The 19,078-nt window shown below is 40.4% G+C and overlaps 2 protein-coding genes across 14 annotated transcripts in view; one reads left to right on the plus strand and one right to left on the minus strand.

Annotated features, from left to right (window-relative positions):
• The window catches only part of UEVLD (UEV and lactate/malate dehyrogenase domains), a 28,008-nt gene extending 16,289 nt beyond the window's left edge, over positions 1–11,719 (minus strand). For 2 of the 10 annotated variants that reach the window (XR_004970448.1, XM_036325619.1), the window contains exons 1-5: positions 9,791–11,064; positions 8,104–8,169; positions 5,663–5,826; positions 3,991–4,126; positions 2,767–2,885 (exon numbers count right to left, since the gene is read on the minus strand). Coding sequence is in view for 9 of the 10 variants with exons in the window: in XM_036325619.1 (XP_036181512.1) it covers positions 2,767–2,885; positions 3,991–4,126; positions 5,663–5,826; positions 8,104–8,169; positions 9,791–10,022 (717 nt within the window). In the remaining variant the exon portion in view is untranslated. Of the gene's footprint in view, positions 1–2,766; positions 2,886–3,990; positions 4,127–5,662; positions 5,827–6,072; positions 6,241–8,103; positions 8,170–9,790; positions 11,065–11,591 lie in introns of those variants that run through there. The other 8 variants (XM_036325625.1, XM_036325621.1, XM_036325622.1 and 5 more) reach the window with 8 other exon arrangements.
• Positions 11,720–11,779: 60 nt separating this feature from the next.
• SPTY2D1OS (SPTY2D1 opposite strand) lies at positions 11,780–18,964 on the plus strand. 4 transcript variants are annotated; one of them, XM_036325630.1, is made up of 5 exons: positions 11,780–11,898; positions 13,605–13,946; positions 14,375–14,463; positions 17,351–17,452; positions 18,655–18,964. In XM_036325630.1, exons 2-5 carry the CDS (start codon positions 13,878–13,880, stop codon positions 18,683–18,685), a joined length of 291 nt encoding a protein of 96 aa, XP_036181523.1. In that variant the 5' UTR covers positions 11,780–11,898; positions 13,605–13,877; the 3' UTR covers positions 18,686–18,964. The 4 variants fall into 4 exon arrangements, with proteins under 4 accessions (XP_036181523.1, XP_036181521.1, XP_036181524.1 ...); XM_036325628.1 differs by having other exon boundaries at positions 11,784–11,922; positions 13,736–13,946; XM_036325631.1 differs by having other exon boundaries at positions 11,801–11,898; positions 13,736–13,946.
• Positions 18,965–19,078: the final 114 nt, after the last annotated feature.

Raw genomic sequence — 19,078 nt, forward strand, 5'->3', positions numbered from 1 at the left:
ATTAACAACTGTAAAACAGGTATTTTCATACAAGGTGGGTATGAGAATAAACTGGTATAGTTGACATGGGGGATAATTTGACAATTTCTATCAAAATTGAAAAACACAAAGCTCCTTTAATCCATCAATCTCATTTATATAAATTAGCCTATAAGTTTATTAGAACATGTAGGATAATGATACAATATGTAAAAGTATAAGGATATTCAAAAGACTAGAGAGAGCATTTGAGATCTTGCTTCTAGCATATGTCATCACCTTGGCTCAAATAAACTCATTTAAGAAAAAAAAGTCTAGAAACAACTTAAGTGTCCATCAATAACAACAATAACAACAAAGCAGTTTCACATAGTGGTTTGGAGCAGAGCTTCTCAAGCTTTAAGAGATCACATTTAGCCGAAACCGGTTTGGCTCAGTGGATAGAGCGTCGGCCTGCGGACTGAAAGGTCCCAGGTTCGATTCCGGTCAAGGGCATGTACCTGGGTTGCGGGCATATCCCCGGTGGGAGATGTGCAGGAGGCAGCTGATCGATGTTTCTCTCTCATCGATGTTTCTAACTCTCTATCTCTCTCCCTTCCTCTCTGTAAAAAATCAATAAAATATATTTACAAAAAAAAAAAAAAAAAAAAAGAGAGAGATCACATTTAATAGATCAGGGAAGCACATGGGATTTTGTTAAAATGCAGATTTCTACCATAGGTCTGGAGTGGGGCCTGAGATTATGCATTTCTAATAAGATCTCAGGTGATGTCAATGCTGCTGGTCTAAAAGCCACATCTGAGTAGTAAGGTTTTAGAATATAGGTTCTATAAATAGACTGCCTCGCTTCAAATCCTCCCTCCATTTACTAACAGTGTGACTTTGGCAAGTTGGTAACCTTCCTATGCCCTGGTTTCTTCATTTGTAAAAATGGCAGTAATGATGGTATCTAAGCCATAGAATTGCTGTAAAAATGAGTCAAGTGTTTAAAATGAGTGAAGTGCTGGCACCTACTTAAGCATTCAGTAAAGGTTAGTTATTGCTGCTACCACCACTGCTACATACTACTGTCACTATTATGGCTACTATTGCACTATTTGAATATTGTTATCCTGTATCAAAATATTAATGTTCAAAAAGAAACATGGAAAAAAATTTCCATCTAGACAGCTCACAAAGAAATACTGACAGTGAGACTCTGCTAACAACTAAAGAAACATGACTTTAAGAGGCCTTCCTGTACTTAACAAAAACAAAGAAAACTGATAAAACTCAGTACTGTTAGGAATGGCAAAAATCTGGTTGATATGCACGTTTTTATTAGCAGCATAAATTTGTATTGCCTTTCTGAAGAGCAATCCTGCAATATGTAATAAGTGCCATAAAAACCATTCATGTTCTCTGACTCACTAATACGATTTTATACACACCTAAAAAAAATTCAGATGAGAAAATAAGCAACTTGTAAAGCAATATTTACAGAAGCATTCTATTCAGTAACAAAAGAAGTGAAAAAAAATCCAATTCCAATTAAGAGGGAACACTATATTCTGACGGACGACGGAGGAAATAAAACTATAATGTGTCAAAAGTTAGCATATATTGTTCTGAGCAGCCAGCTTTAAAATTTTCTAGCTCCCTAGGTACAATGTAATCATTTGCTGAAGTAGACCCTACCTCCAAGACATATGTGATTCTTAAATGGAAGAAATTAGATGGCAAATAATCAAATTTTAATAGAATAGAAAACCAAATGCCAACTACCAAATAAGTATATGAAGGGACAGCTAGTCTATCCTGGGCTATATCCCTCAAATGACACAGACATGCTGTTACCATGATTCTGGGCCCTGGAGGGTCTTTTGAACCACTCTGGAAGGGGATTGAAATGCCTTTCTGAAAATAATTTATATGGAAACAATCTAGTAAAAGGACTGATAAAAATAAATCTCAAACTATCAACTCAGGAACTATGATCATAGAAGAAAGCAGAGTAATTACACAAAAAAGGCAACTGTAAAAGATATTCTAATTTCAGAAAAAGCTAAAATTAACTTATTAAATAAGAGTTTAATTAAAACAAAAGAATTTGTGATGAAGTCAGATGAATGTCAAATTGAGGTTTCCCTTGAATTAGGTTGATGACCCCATTATTCAAACCACTTTTTCAAAGCCTATTCCATGGCTAACTGCTAATTAAGAGGCAACATCCCTAATGAGTTTTTAGCCATTTTTTTGGTCAACTAAATATATTTTAAGGCAAAATGAGTTTATTCCACATGAAAAAATTAAACATAAACTACCTAAAAGCATATCAATATGATATATATTTATAACTACTACTAGAGGCCCGGTGCACAAAATTCGTGCACAGGTACAGTCCCTAGGCCTGGCCTGGGATCAGAGCCATCTTCCCAGGCTGCCTGCAGCTGGCCCTGCCCCCTGCCACCACCCACCCACAGTTCCCCATTCGCCATCAGGTGATTGGAGCCTGACGGCTGGGGGAAGGGACCGAGGTCGGCCGTTCCCGCCTGCTCGCCAGCCCCACCCCAGCCATGGGTTGCCCTCTCTGGTGGGGCGGGGGCCATGGCCTGGCACCACCCATGTCCCCCTCCACACACCCCCAGCTCCCCATTCACCATCGGGCGATGGGAGCCAGCTGGCCAGGAAAGGGACCGAGAGGTGGTCAGTGTGCCCCATAGTGACTGGTCAAGCAGTCGTTCTGGTCATTCCACCATTAGGGTCAATTTACATATTACCCTTTTATTATAAAAGATACTAACATACCTTTGCTGAAATTGCTAATGTGCAGGCAACTCCCAGTTCTCCACCTCCAACCACAGTAATTTTCTTTACTGTTTTATTCTCATGATTTGCCCAGTTCTTTGAATTTATGTCTGAGATACCTAGAAAGAAAAGTGAATGATCATGACAATTTAAAAATAATATCAAAAACCTTTTTAACATCTTTCAAAAAAATACACCAAGCTTCAATAACTTAGGACAGAAAGCATGGTGCTAGCCCATAACAGGCACTCAAAAATACCTGTCAAACAAATGGTATACTAGAAAGCTAGGAATCTCTTATTAAATATTCCACTAAATAAAGACAACCCTTTTAAAAAGAAAATATCTTTCCAAACATTTAAAAAATATTAAATAAGACTAAAAAACGGGATTTCCATAATTCTGGAAAATATTCTGATTCTCACTGCTGTGGTTTAAAATGCAAAAATATTTAACACCTCACAAAATTTTGCAAGTATGGGTATTTTACTTTATAATCAGTGAGAATCACAGATTTTCTGGTCCAATATATTGAAATGAGGCAAAAAGATGCATAAAGATATAATGGAAAAGTTTTGGGATCATTAATACAGGGGTCAGCAAACATAGGTTTATAGTTCTGAGTACGTGAAACACAGAGTTTTCCCTGTAATATTTATTTGTATTCTTTTTATTATTATTGTTATTATTATTATTACTTGTATCCATATTTATGATGTATCTTTTAGGTAATAATGGCTGGCAATTTAACCTACTTTTGCCCAGCCCTGTATATTCAAGTGGTTTTATACAAAATACAAACTATTTTATTTATCAGTATAAGGGTAATCTTTTATGTATTTTTTAAAACTCCTCACCCAAGGATATGTTTTTATTGATTCTGAGAGAGAGAGAGAGAGAAACATCAATAAAAACCATGACCATTCAGTTTACAGGACAACATGCCAACCAACTGAGCCACACTGGCCAGGGCTAATCTTTTACATTTTAAGAAAGCATATTCCTTAGAACTGTAGAGTTAGGTAATTGGAACTATGGTAGGTAATACTTACCCTATGATATATGTACAGGAATTTTTAATTCAATACAGACTTGTGTGTGTATATATGCATGTGTATATATGTACATATGCATGTATTTATTTGTTAAAATAAAGTAGCAGAGAGTAAAGGCTATCAGTGAGAAATTATAAACTTAAAACTCTCTGAATAATAAAATACAAACCTTCAGTGATTTTTGCAATATAGGCTAGCAAATCCACCTGCCGTGCCTCATCAGATGATGATAGAGAATACAGGGGAAGTTCCTCTTGAAACTTGGCAATCATTTCTTTAATTAATCCTACAACAACAGATTTAGGCTGCAGAATATACACAAAGGGAAGAGTTATGCAAAAATTTTGCTAACGAGTACTATCTTGTTAATCTACACATTGTTATAGTCAGCCAAAACAAACTATTGTATTATGTTCTCATTTTGGAACACTACCATAGAAATTATACCTTCAACTGTTTCATTACTTTTACCTTCAATTGTTTTAATACTTTTCACTGAAAAAGTACTTAATTCTTTTAACTGAAAAATGAAGGGAGAAATGCTAAATCCACATCTCCAAAATATAGGGTATAACATGAATGTGCTTATGAGCAGAGTATGTTTGGGAGCTGTCTGTCTTTGTTTAAATTTTTACTTTGAAACATTTGCAAATCAAGAAAAATTGCAAAAATAGTAAAAGAATTTCCATGTACTTTTCACCCAGATCACTAAAATTGTATCACATTTGCTTTCTTGGTCTCTTTCCCTCTTTTTATTTTTCTGAACCAATTAAGAGTAAACTGCTGATATGATACCTCTTCATCCCTAAATACTGAGGAATAAAGAGATAAAATGGAGTCAGTGTAGTCAAGCTGCTAAATCACTAAAATCAAGTAAGTTGAAGCATGAGGAAATGATTCTATTCTTGTTTTAATGAGCCTGGAAACCTAAACTTTTGAACTTTCCAGTCCTGTGTCAAAGCCTGGATATACATCAAAGCTCCAGGTAACTCTCTCATTACCCTCTAAAAGACTAAGGAAAGAATGGTTACGTATCCAGATAACATTTAAATGCTCAGTTAAAACAAAGCACATAACAGATTATCTGACTTAGTATACCAAAGGTCAAAAACAGGCAAAACTACAAATAAATATGTATATTACATAAGACTCTTCAATAGAGAGGGACTAGGAAATAATGCCCAATACTTGCTAGTAACTTTACATGTACTTTATCAAGCAGTAAACAACTATAAAAAGACTAGAGGCCCGGTGCACAAATTCATGCACTTGGGGGGTGGGGAGTTCCCTCAGCCTGGCCCGTACCCTCTTGCAGTCCAGGAGCCCTGGGGGATGTCCGATTGACGGCTTAGGCCCGCTCCCCGTGGGCCATCCTTAACGCCCCACAAGGCGGGAGAGGCTCCCCCCATGCTGCTGTGCTCACCATGCCCTGGCTCAGGGCTTCTGGCTGAGCGGCGCTCCCCATGTGGGAGTGCACTGACCACCAGGGGGCAGCTCCTGCGTTGAGTGTCTGCCCCCTGGTGGTCAGTGCATGTCATAGTGACCAGTTGTTCCACTGTTCGTTTGATTTGCATATTAGCCTTTTATTATAAAGGAGGATAGGGAGCAAACAACAGTTGGCTCTTAGACTCAAAGAGAGCAGCTTCAGGCAGGCTGCTGTCATCAGGGTTCTGGGACTCAGGTATCCCTGGGAGCTCAATTTCAAATTACTCTTAATGACCATATGAAAAATATCATTGAAAGAAAATTCAGTAACTTATTTGTTACTTTTATTCACTAAGATCAAAGATAAATACTCAAAAAAATAAGAATTATTCAAAGAAAATCCAAATTGATCTTACATGGCTCCAGTTTTGGAGGTAGGGCAAGTATATTCTGCCTTGAGCATCCACATGTTTTCCAACTGAGATTCCCATATTTGCAGTTGGCTTTAAGAAGCAAATGGGGGGAGCAAAAGGGTGAGAATCCAAAATCCACAAACGAATTGGTATGTTATATGTATTACCTATTTGAGACAAAATAAACATACTTCAAACAATAAGGCATGCACACTATGTATGGTATAGCTGGGTGGCATTTTAAGATGTGTAGTCAAGTTTATATGAAAAGAACTTATGTAAACTGAGGCCTATTTTTCTCATTTCATCTACATTAACATTGAAAATATATTCCCATTAAATTACCAGCATAATATTTGAGGAAATTTAATTAAGACACCCAACTCAATTCAATAAATATATAAAGGACCTACTATGCCAGGAGTTTGAGATACACAATCTTCTATATGTAATCTTCTTCACTCTACCCAAGCAGAGCTATAGTACCTATCTTGACTGGTAGTGGACACGTATTTTTATACTTCTGCACTGAAGTTAGTTGCTTACAGTTCTGTTTCTCACTTTACACTATAAACTTCTTTCTAAGAGAGGATTATGTATTATTCATTTCTATAACCCCTTCACTAAAGATAGTGCCTAACGTACTGGCTGCTCAATACAAGTCTCTTATATAATTAAGAATGACTGAATTAATAAATAAATGAAAAAATAAATGAATGAGTAAAGTTGAATCTGATACTGGCCCTCAAGTTGCTCACTAATTGCAGGTACTATAACATACCAGCTAGTTTTTGATACATAGAACTTAGAGCTGAAAATAACCTTAATAGTCACATTGTCCAGTGGTTCTTAAATTTTAGTGTACTGAGAAAGGAAGTTGCATATAAGTTCTTCCGATTGTAATCATGTATGTCATGCCTACCGAGAACCAAAATCTGACTGCCTTGGTTGTCAGGAAGCCCAAAGTGAAACCTAATGTAAGTTTATAAAAATAAAACTTCAACTAGAAATCTCATCAATTACCTTGGCTGTTTTATTTTATCTCCTGATATTTATTACTGCTCCCATAGCTTTATTGCATATGTCTTTCGCTGTACTTAAGAACATGGATGCTCAGAAGCAAGAATGCGTAGTTTTCACTCATTACTAGCTGCATGATTTTAGGCAACTTAACTTCTATGTCTTAATTCCTTCTTCTATAAAATGTGAATAAGAATAGCTCCTACATCATAGGGTTATTGTGAGGATAAAATTAGTTAATGTATGTAAAATGCTTAGAACAGTATATGATATGGTAAGTACCACGACGGGTTGGCAGGGTTTGCATTTTGAAAATTGAAAATAGGCCCATTATAAATAAAAATATTTTCTTTTCCACTGCAACCTTTTCTTACTAAGGAAATCCTCCTTCCACTGAAAGTTACTTTTTTCATCTTGCTTACTGCTCCCCTAAGCACAACGGTACTCAGAGGTGTCTGCAAATTAGAAACACTTAAGGAATTTCAAAACATACCAATATCCAGGCCACTCTCCTAAAGTTTCTGATTCAATGGAATGGGGACTGGATGTCATTTTTAAAAAGATTCCCATGTAATTCTGATGTCCAGCTAGGACTGAAAATTAGTACATTACAGAAATGTCCTAATACCTGGTCTACTATTTCATATTAGCAGTTCTCAGAACCATACTCCTCTTCTACTTTTGTCTAACTATTAAAGAAATGTTTTTTTGAGGTATGTCACCACAATAAGTCTAGTTAACATCTGTCACCATATATAGTGCCCAAGTATTTACAATACAGGTATAGAGAGAAGTAGCTATTGGTCTGTAGATAACTCTGCGATTATAAAGTCAAGTGATCATAGCATCACAAAGTAACCATTTATACTGGCCCATTTGATAATGAGAAAGATAATACATTCTGACCTTCTGATCAGCAAGAAGTAACTAGTGTGCATCACGTTGAGTTAATATAATTCTAGTCAAAAGCAAAGGGGGAAAAAGGTACTTCCAATGAAAAGGTATTGCAGGTACCACTACTACCTTGAAAGGCCCAGCCAGCATAAGAATCAATGACATAACTCCATGGCACTAGGAGAGTCAATGAGGGGCATCTTACCAATGGCAGTAAGATAACTGTTATGCCCGCCTGCTACCTCCCACATTGTCCTAGAAACTGAAATGCTACTAAACAATGATTCATTTAAATTCACAAGCTCCTCCATTAATATGCAAATACCTTGAAATTATTGGGATGGGTAAGAATTGTGAACTCAATCAACCAACCAATCCTTGGGGTGGATAGGAATTCCTTATCTCTCTTTCTAACATCTAACCATAAGAAATGCAGAACAGGTCTGAATATTATGGCACTAAACAAATTTAAGTTCTTATTGAACTGCTCATTTAGAAAATTCCCACAATTTCTCAACATCCACACTTACCCTGATACATCACAGGAACAGTACCAGTGAAATTCAGCAAGTCTTTCTGGGAACTATCTTTGAAAACTGAAAGGGGAAAAAAAAGCCTCAAAATGTGCAATCAGAAGTAGGAAGAGGAATCAAGTCGACTCAATGGCAGGTAACGTACATATGCACATACACATGTACAGAAAACATAATTTCTAAATACCATTGTCTAGGAATCAATAAAAATGTTGACAAAGGAAAATTACTACATTTTTTTTTTTCTTAGAAAGCAGAGCGGGTAGGTGAGTAAACACAGGACTTTGATACTGAAATCCCAAGTTCTAGGCCCACCTTCCCCACTTAAAGGCACGTGACTTTTGGTACTTTAATCTCTTTGACTTTCAGTTTGATCATCCATAAAATAAAGATAATAAGACTGCATCATAAAGTTGTTATAAGGGTCTAATGATATAATGTAAAAAGAAGTAAAGGATTATAAAACGTGAGGACACTATTAAATAATTGTCACATGTAACAAAGCAGTTCCAATCACTTTCAGAAATCAGGTTATAAGTTTTGGAATAAGAAAAAAAATGTTAGCTTTATTTTTTAAAGTGACCTTTTAGAAAGATCCATAATTATTTTCTTTGGTTTCTCTAATTACATTATTCTCAACCTTTATTCAATCTTCACATCCCTGAAATTTCATCAATGACTAGGACACACTGATGGAGAATGAATGCCCTAATCTCTGAACTAAATATAGAAAAGACTACCTTTGGCTTCAAACTATCATACTGCCTTGGAATGTAGTCCTTTTAGTACCTCGGTAACTATACTATACTTGTTTTTAAATGGAATGGAATAAATAGAAGAAAAAATGCCAAAGAGTCCACAGTATTTTAGCTATGTGTATATGGGTTCATGGCATGAAATGTATTTCCAAGTGTAGGCTGTGGTCAGAATTTTTGAAAGATAGTAAATCAAAATCTTTCTTAGGTAGCCAGACTCTCTGTATTAAGTGAACAAGATAACTAAAACTTCAACCATGTATGTGGTAAGCAGAATCATGACCTCCAAAGATATTTAATACCCTAATCCTGGGACCTCTAAATATGCTAATCTTACTTGGCAAATAGACGTTTTAGATGTAATTAAGGACCTGAGGTGGGAAATTATCCCGTGCTATTGGAATGGACGTAATCGAATCACACTGGTCCTTAAAAATAGAGGACCTTTCCTAGCTGTGGGTAGAGGGAGATCGGACTACAGAGGATGGTGAGAGAGATGCAACATTGCTAGCTTTGAAGATGGAGGAAGGAGACCTGGAGCCAAAGAATGAGGATGACTTTAAGAAACTGAAAAAGGCAAGGAAATGGATTCTCTCCCAGAGCCTCCAAAAGGAACTGAGAACTGCCAACACTTTGATTTTAGTCCACACTTTCCATCTACAGTGACCTGTGCTGGACTTCTGGCCTCCAGAATTGTAAGATAGTAAATATGTGTTGTTTTAAGTCATTAAATTTGTGCTAATTTGTATGGCAGCAATAGAAAATTAATACATTGTAAAATGTATTAATTTAAATTTCTTCAGAAATCACAGGTCACAAAGTGTAGTTCAAAATCAGGGGATAAAAGAGAGAAATTATAGTTTTGTAGCTCACTAGGAACAAATAATAGTTTACATAATGTAGCAAAAACTAGAGAATACAATTCTTACCATAGGTGTCCATGGAATATCTGAAATGTGGGAAAAACGTATTTACATTCTTTAGTTCTTCCACAGTTAGATCCCTGAACTTGTACTGAAAAGAGAAAAATGAGCATGGGATAAGAATAAATCTATAGATGACAGAACAATTACAATCAACATTTAACCGAACACTGACTGTGTACGAGGCTCTGAGTTTTACAAACATGAGTAGTAATAACAACCCTATAAAGATGAACATGAAAGCTAGAGAATACAAATAACCTGCTGAGTTAGTAAATTAAGTAGGGAAGCCAGAGATGAAACCTAGGACCCGGGCCTTGAATCACTAAATCAAACTGCCTCCAAATACCTCCTGAAGGCTTAAGAAGTAGGGCAGGTGTATCTATCACTCCTGTCACCACTGTTCAAGATCCAGTCTTATTCTTGAATAGCTCATTCATTCATTCACTTGACACACCTTGAATTTCCCTTCCAACCCTCCTGGTACTGCATCTTGGCTTTCAAAGGGAGAACAGAAAAAAAAAGCATGCATGGGTTTGCAGTCAGGCTGAGTGAACTGTCTCCTCATTCATACAGATGCACTCCCAGAAACGTGACCTTGGTGGCCCTGTGGGCAAAATCATCTAATTTTCTTTGAATTTTTCTTATTTGCAAAGAGAAATAATACCTACCTTGTAGACTTGTGCTGAGGATTAAATACAAGAAAAAGAAGTATGTTAAGAGTCTATTACCATTCTAAAAATGATTTTGAGGAATCATTTACAACAATCCAAATGTCTATCAATTGATGAATAAAATGTAATATAACCATAACACGGAATATTCAGGCATAAAAATAAAGAACTGCTACAGCCTGGCCGGCGGAACCAGGGGCTCACGGTTCCATTCCTGGCCAGAGCATACGCCAGGGGTGGTGGGCTTGATCCTCAGTGGGGGGCGTGCAGAAGGCAGCTGATCAATGATTCTCTCTCATCATTGATGTTTCTATCTCTCTCCCTCTCTGAAATCAATTTTAAAAAAATATTTAAAAAAAAAGAATTACAACTAGAAAACTGATGAGAAGAGGGGCTGCCTCAGACTATCCAATGGTTTGGAATCAGAGAGCCTGAACCGGAAACTGGCGCTGGCGGAGCCCCAGAAATGTAGGTCAGACTCGTGGGTCAGCCCTCCGGCCAACCTTCCAAGGCTAAGAGGACCTCCTCTGGGCCTTCCAGCCCCGTCTTCAAGCCTAAATCTACTCCCGTCCTTCCTCCGCCGCAGGGTTACTGAGCACCTCCGCCGCGGGGAGGCACAGGCGAGGCGGCGGCGTTCAGAAACACGAGTAAGGTGTGCAGGTACACAATGACCCCACGATGTGATGGATCATCGGTATTTCTGAAAGCAAGCAGAGCGAATGGATTGCCTCTGTCTCCCAGGCACTGGCATCTGAGCTGGACCTTACAGAGGCCGAGTGAACACTGCAAGTCAACAGAGTGGGTGGAACAAGCCATTTCAGCGGAGAGAAAAGGGAGCGGCTCCAGGGACAGGCAGGTGCCAGAAGCTACGTGAGACCGAGAGACGCTGGAGGCGTGAGGAGGTCTCACACCGCAGGAGGCTGGGGCCTCGGAGCTGCGGGTGCAGCCGGAGCCCAGCCCCGGGAGGGAGAGACCGGGTGCTTCCCCGAGGCCTCCCCCCGCAGCCGACCTCAGGCCAGCGCCCCCTCCGCTCCAAGCCCCGCAACAAGCGGGGGACAAGCCGCTGGGGGGCGGCCCGGCCGGGGGTGAAAACGCCCCGAGGCCCCAGCACCAGCCCGGAGGGCTGCCCGCACCTTGCCCAGCAGCCGTCTCAGACCCTCGCAGTCGAACTCCATCTCCAGGCGGTTTCCCGAGTCCGATTCCGCGACCCCAGCCCCTCGACCTCCTTTCGCGCCGGCTCCTGGACGGCGGCCGCCGAGGACCAAACTTCCCGGGAGGCGCAAGGCCCCGCCCCTTCCCCGGCTCGACAGTCAACCCGCCTCCAACGCCCCACACTCCGCGGCGGTTCCGAGGGAAGTAGCGTCCAGTTTGCGGGGAAGAAACTTGGGCACATCTATGAAGAGAGGACTAGCAAGGACCTGAGGAGAAGCAGTCAAGGAGGTGGAAGAGAGTTCCTAGAAAGAGGTGTTAAATTCAGTATCGAAAAAGATCAAGGACGAATATTGTAGTTGGATTTAGGAAGAAAGAGATCATGAAAGTTCAAAATCAGAATGTCAGAGCCCTAGAATAGGAAGCCAGCAGGAGCGTAGTGGAGAACTGGGAGATGGGGACAGCCCTGTGAGGAGGATGCCGCATCGGGGGAGGGGTTGCCTTTTTTTATCAAGGGAGAGTCCCCTAACCATATGGGTGGTAGAGAAAGGCAACAGCCAGGTGAGAAAGAAGAAAAAAGAAAAAAAAACACTTTGAAAATAGGAGAGGCGGTAGATTGGTGGATTAGGTCACCTGAAGAAGGAAGGCGAAGTTATGCAATATACTGGCTTTGTTTGGTGATCTTGACTTGTGAGCTACCTGCTTTGTGTTCTTGGCTGGAGCTGGAGCTGGAGCAGGAGCAGGAGATATTTTTTAACTGTTAAGAGGTTGGGCTGGCAGTAGGGTGATAGTATTAATTGGAAGACCTAGAGGCAAGAATGCTGTGACTCAATTAGGGGAAGAAGGTTGAAAGGCTGGAAGGAGCGTTTATGCATTCAACAGACTTTTGGTTAAGCATTGACTATTGGCTAGATATTTTTCTAGGTCTGATGATACAGAAGTGAACAAAATACACAAAAATATCAGCTTTCCTAAGGTTTTTATTTGTAGGAGGAGAGCAAAATAATAAATACAATAAATAAATGAGAGTGCAGGTTATAAAGTAATTTTGTGTTATGGTAATACAATTTTAAAAGGCAGCATAAGGAGATCAGGGTAAGTCCCCTTGAGGGCTGAAACAATAAGCATTTCATAGAGGATATTCAAAGCAAAGTCCTAAAACAGGCATGAGCCTGGGGAGGCTTGAAACAGCGAGGCCAGTATGGCTGGAGTAGAATGAAGTAAGAAGTGAGGAAGCAGAAGTAGGCTAACTCAGAGAAATAAGAGGGAGCTAAGGCAGTGATTCTACCCCGTGTGGTCCCCAGACTTACAGCCTCAGCATCACCCACAACTTGTTAAAAATACAAATTCTGAGACCCCACCTCAAACCTACAAACTCAGAACCTTAGGGGGGTGGGGTTGAGGAGTCTGTTTTAAGAAGCCTGGGTAATCCTAAAGCAAGAAAAAAATGTGAGAACCAGCGTGAGTGCTTTGCAAACAATTGTGACTGGCTTGTCAAATGCCCTTCAGCCAGAGACCAGCAGGCACACACTCACACTTAAACAAGAAGGGTTGATTACTCCATAATTATAGGATTTGGGTTTGGGGTGATTTGGGAGACAGTGTAAGAAAGCAAAGCTCCACTTTGGGTTGGGTGCTGTCCAAAAGGACAATTCTATGATTGGTTATCTAAAATATCTATAAAGTGGGCAACCTAGAGTGATGATAGAGCTGTGATAGGTTAAAAAAAAAAAGCAGCAATCACTTATATTTGCAGAGAGAAGAGGATGTTTGGTATTTTGTGGGTTATACAGTGACCTTATTTTTGCTTAGACAGAATTATGAAGTGGCCTTGTTTGTCTCATTTTGTCATGGTCCGAATGACCCATCTAATGTTGGTTTTCTGTGAGACAGGAGAATCACATAGCCTAGCTACGAGTGCCAAGTCAGTTAACGACACTGAGACAGAGCTGGGTCAGCCCAGTTCCAATGTCAAGGGCTGCTTTTCTATTTGTTAGGCTTTTACTCTGAAAGAGGAAGCCACCAGAGGGTTTTGAACAGAGGAATGACCTGACCTGACGGGTAGTGAGTATGAGTCGTGTGACCAATGATGTCACAATGCCCTACTAGACTCCAACTTCTCTACTAGGGAGTTCTGGATCCCTTGGAGCCAAGGACTGGAACTGACATGCGAGACCTCTACCAACTGAGGGTTTTTTGAGCACACTCCTTTGCCAAGATTTGGTGAAAAGTCTTTCACTCTGCAGTTGTGTCTTAGAAATTCTTTTATCATGATTGTGCTTGGCTGGATGCTTTTTGTTGGCCTTGCATGTTACATGGGCACGTTTCCGGAGTTTATGGTAAGTAACGATTCTGCCTGCAAATTCCTGGTAGTCAGTCCTGGCTCTCGCTAACCCTCCCAGCTGGGGTTTCTGACCAAATGGGAAAGATAGTTGAGATCTCACCACGAATTAGAAAGTCAGGATGTGATGGGAGCCAAGTTAGTTTCCCAGGCTACTTCCCATCCCATTGGGACATCTTTAAATCCCCCTTACTCTTAGGTATATAGCGTCACTTATTTCAAAGCATTATGGGCTTTATAAGGGCTCTGCCAAAGATAGTGCCCACCTTCTGGATTTCACTAAGTCCAGGCCAAGTGGCTGATCAGGAGAGGGAAGGTAGGCCTTGGAGGGGACTTTCAGCCGTCCTTCCAGTCCTATACAGAGACAGTTACCTACTGGACCAACAAGTGGAGCCATGTCTGCCTTTACATTTATTTCTGATTCAGACTCCAACTCTGAGGTGGAAAGAGAGGTGGCCTGTTCAGGAGAGCAAGGCCCGACGGAACAGCCAGGCTTTGGATGAAGATCTACAACTGTGAGTGGTGGTCATGTCTGTTGGGCTGAATTCCTCCCTTTCCAGAGGACTTGGTAACACCTTGAAATCTCAGTGGAGACTTTGTATTCCTCTGGAGAATATGATAAACCGTAGAAGGGGAAATGATTAGAGGTAGATAGCAGGGAAATAGAATTTGGGGAGCACTGCTGAAAAGCAGATCAAGGTTCAAAGATTTGTTAACAACTCTGGTCTGTTTTGAAAGGAAAGGTATTAGTTTTGAAAACTGTTCCCATCTATTAACTTACAAGCTCTATAATAAATTGGGCCAGCATTTTAATGCCCCTTTTGGCAAATACTGAATTGGAGTTAAGGTGAATTTGGGTTAAGTCCCAACTGTGCAACTTACTAGCTATGTGACTTGGGAAATTTTAATCTCTGTGAAGTGCAGTTTCTTCATCTGTGCAATGGAGATATCTCAGGATCTTATTAGTTGGATTATATTTGGGAATTCATGTAAAGCATTTAATGCAAAGCTTGATAATTAGCATTTAGTAAATGCTAACTTAAAAACTAAGCAAAATCATGAACCAGTCAACCAATCATGAACCAGATTAGCTTGTGGCAATGACCTCAGCTGTTTATCCAAGGCCACACAGGCCAACTTGTTTGCGAAGCTGGGATGTAAGCATAGATCTCTGGATTTAATAGCCCCTCACACTCATTCTGCTAGACCAGCCTACCTGTAGCAAATATTAAGAGTGTCCTTTTAGCAAATCAAATCATCCCCACCCATTTTATTCAGACCTGTTTTTTCAAAGATGTTACCACAGTTAAAGAAACTTACTTCTGAGTCTTAGTAATGTACCGACTACAGGAGCAGGTTTTCTAGGCAGCTACACTGAAGGCAGGGGTATCGAGTCTCACCCAGCCCCAGATACTCTAAGAGCAAGGCATGATGGTGGTGCTTTTCCCCCCACTCCCTCTGCCCCAGAATTCCTAGGAGTATATTGGCACAACACAATCACACCTCTGTGGGGGTGGGGATGAGAATGGAGGCCCTGGGCACTTGTTTAGCTGAGCTGTTGCCACACTGTGTTCCTGACCAAACTGCTGAAATTATCCTGTGCCTCAGTTTCTCCAGCTATAAATTGAGTGTAATAGCCCATGTTCCTTCTTTTCCCTTCTGAAGGAAATTGTAATGAGGTTTACCTTGCATGAAAGTTTAACTGTGCTAGTTCACAACATTCAAGATTTTTCACCCTGTCCAGGTAGTCCAGTTGGTTAGATTCCCCCATCAGGACATATACAAGAAGCAACCAATGAATGCATAAATAAATGGAACAACAAATTGATGTTTCTCTCTTTCCCTTCCTCTTTCTCTCTAAAAATCAATCGATAATTAAAAAATTTTTTTCTTTGAATAGTCCTAACAATCTTATCTAAAGTAATTGCTCATAACATATCTAGCCAATTAACCCTTCCAGTTAATCCAGGGTATTTTTTGTTTTGTGTTTTACATAAGAATTCTTCTTCTTTTTTTTTTTTTTTCATTTGACTGCATAAAGCTGAAAGTCAAAATATTGTTAGGTGATGAGTTAATAAAGATCGGATGCCAGCTAGATCCCAACTGCATAGAGTCAGCCACCACGGAACAGGGTCATCCTGATAAGGGTTCTTCAGCCCCAACACATCTGGCATCCTGGCCAACCATCCTATACTCACTCTGACTGGTCCCCAAGGTCACAGGAGCTGATGTCACAATTGGTATCTGAGCCCTGCCCCCCAAAATGACCATGGCAAGCCATTTCAGTTCAGACTAGACCACAAAGCTCCAGCCAGGAGCTATCATGCTGGGCCATCCACCATCAGGCCTTGAATGAAGACAGCCCAATTCCCAGGACTCAGGGAACACAACACACCTTTCAGAAACACCTATTTGCCCCTGCACACACCACCAACTGAGCCACAATGATTGTTGTCTTATGGATGCTTCTCATTGCAGGAACAATGTGGAAGGGATATAAGTATCCCCCAGGAGGGGTAAGTGTGCCCTCAACTTTGTTCTCTATTCCTACTTTGAAATGTGTTCCCCCAGATCAGCGGTTCTCAACCTGTGGGTCGCGACCCCTTTGGGGGTCGAGCGACCCTTTCACAGGGGTCGCCTAAGACCATCGGAAAACACATATATAATTACGTATTGTTTTTGTGATTAATCACTATGCTTTAATTATGTTCAATTTGTAACAATGAAATTGGGGGTCACCACAACATGAGGAACTGTATTAAAGGGTCGCGGCATTAGGAAGGTTGAGAACCACTGTCCCAAATAAATGAATTAAGCATCAAAATCCAACTCTAGTAACTTTAGAAACACCCTCGTCTTTATTTCAAAGAAGTTATGTAGCTTACCCACTTCTATTACTATTCACTTTCCACTTACAGTTGGGAGACTTCCCCTGTCTTTCATGTGATCTTTTACATACATTTTCCTAAGAGCCTCTATTCTTTTTCAGTCTCTTTCAAATAAACTGGCAGTGTAGAGGTCAAGATTTCTCGGGCCCACTGTCAAAGCTGCCTGACATGGAGACCTAGTCTTTTCTCATGGGACATTGTGTATGCCGTCTTCAAGGCCATTTCTTAGACAAGCCCACACGAACAACCCCACTTAACTCTCCCTCAAGTAAACACTGGTTTGTAATGGTTCTGGTGGCACATGTCTCTCTCCTCTCTCCTCCTGTTGGACCTTGGATATTTGGCCCTTCTCTGCCTCGTCAGCTCCAATACTGCTAAGCCCCTCTGGCAACTGAGATCCGAGGCATGTGGTGACAGAATTGGACGCAGCTACCCCTGTCCACTCTTGGCAAGGAGGGCAATGACCTCAGCCCACACGAAGCATGACCCACCCGACATACTTTTCTCCCTTCAGATCCCACTGGAAACAAGCAAAGATGATCCTGGTGAAGCAATGCAGCTCTGAAGCCCTCCTGACCCGCTGGCTGTACAGTTCCTGTTGTTGGTTTCACATAAAGTAATTGCACATTATTTTTGTCACATTTTATGTAAAAAGTTACCGTACTTTTGAAGATAAAGACTTGGTATTCTATTAGCTCAAAAACAGGGAGAGGGAGGCTGGGGAGGTAGTTGGGGGTGGATGGAAGTGGTTGATTACCTTCTGTTTCATAGTCCCTAAGACTGGTAGTAAGACTAAGATATCCAGTTCAGTTTCTCCTCTGTTCTGTATCCTTATTAAGGATAGAAATTCTCAAGAGCTCTTTAGACCTATTTCCCAAGTAATGCCTTTCTCCTGGGTCCCTGATTGAAATTATGTTCAAGGGCTAGAGATTGCAGCAACTTTAAGCCTATTCTTTGGGGGTATTTCTCTGTGGCCTTTCCACAACTATTATTAAGAACTCAAAGCTTCCACCTTGTGGGGGAAAGGTCCTCATTTTCATATTAGGTATAAGATACTCAATTTTACATTATTTTAATCCTTCCAGTAACTGAGTAGTAGCCTCATTTCACAAAATTGCAACAATGAAGTTGAGAGTCGTAAGTAACTTACCAACCCACGCAGCTGAGTTGCAGTGAAGGTTAAGATCCTGGCCTTTTCCTAGCATGCTTTTGTGCGTCAAGGAAAAGGGCCAAACAAGAGACTGGGGTATCTAAAGATCTTGACTGCCTCATGGTCCAAATGTCTTCTTCATCTGTATAGCCAAAGAAGTGGCCTGATGATTCTTTTTGCACTGACTGCTGCTTAAACAGGCAAGTGTAGAAACAAAAGCTAACTGCTTAGTCCTCATTATGATGCAGTTTATGAGACCAAGGACAGAAACTAAGTATGAGATCTATCCAGTTACGCTGGGTGTCTGAGCCTTAGGTTATTCTGAATGAGCCCTCTAGGGATTTGGAGCTTTCTGACCCTAAGGGGAGATGGGGAGGGAGGAACAGCTGTAACAGGAGTAAACATAGTACTTTTAAAATAAAATGTAGAAGTTGTTCCCATTCTGTGGCTGCTTGGATGACTGATATAGTTCCATTGTCAGGAGTGCACCCTTACCAGCATATCTTTTTGTTATGTACACATTTTGTTGATGCCTATTTGGTACAGATTTGCTCAACTATTTTGTAAGTGGCTCTATGCAGTGAATGGATTAGCCTTTTTTTTTTTTTTTGTGGAAGGAAATGTGAATTCAAAACCCATGAGCAAAACTTTGTAATTTCTCAACCTAGGATACTAGCATCTCTTGTACTTACGACTTAGTCTCAACACATTTCATGAAGTGACTGCATTCTTCGGCTGCATGGTTGTCCCTCATGTATGTATTCCTAAAGATTCATCTCAGGTCTTATTATAGGGGATCAGAGCTTGCTTTTCTTGATAAGTATATACCCAGTTCTATTTCCCTCCAGTTCAGAGGACACCTCCAAACAGTTCTCCTAACTTGGGTGCCTTCTGGAAGCTGGTGGGAGAGATGATAGGTCACTAGTAGGGTCTGAACAGATGTGAATGTATAAGGGAGAATGAACAGAGGCATGTGTATAAGGAGACAAACCCCATCTCTGAAGTCTGATGAGTCTACTGGGGTTTCTAGCTGGAAATATGTTCAGGGTGATGATATAGGAATATGAGTTTTGGTAAATAAGTGCAAACCAG

The sequence above is a fragment of the Myotis myotis genome, unplaced genomic scaffold (assembly GCF_014108235.1).
Source record: "Myotis myotis isolate mMyoMyo1 unplaced genomic scaffold, mMyoMyo1.p scaffold_m19_p_10, whole genome shotgun sequence".
NCBI classification, from domain to species: domain Eukaryota; kingdom Metazoa; phylum Chordata; class Mammalia; order Chiroptera; family Vespertilionidae; genus Myotis; species Myotis myotis.

Excerpts from the sequence above, each read along its gene's own strand:
- SPTY2D1OS (XM_036325630.1), top strand. The coding sequence starts at position 13,878 with ATGATTGTGCTTGGCTGGATGCTTTTTGTTGGCCTTGCATGTTACATG. Across the intron at positions 13,947-14,374 it reads GCACGTTTCCGGAGTTTATG|ACTCCAACTCTGAGGTGGAA; the intron begins GTAAGTAACGAT and ends TTTCTGATTCAG. Across the intron at positions 17,453-18,654 it reads TGTTGTTGGTTTCACATAAA|GATACTAGCATCTCTTGTAC; the intron begins GTAATTGCACAT and ends TTCTCAACCTAG.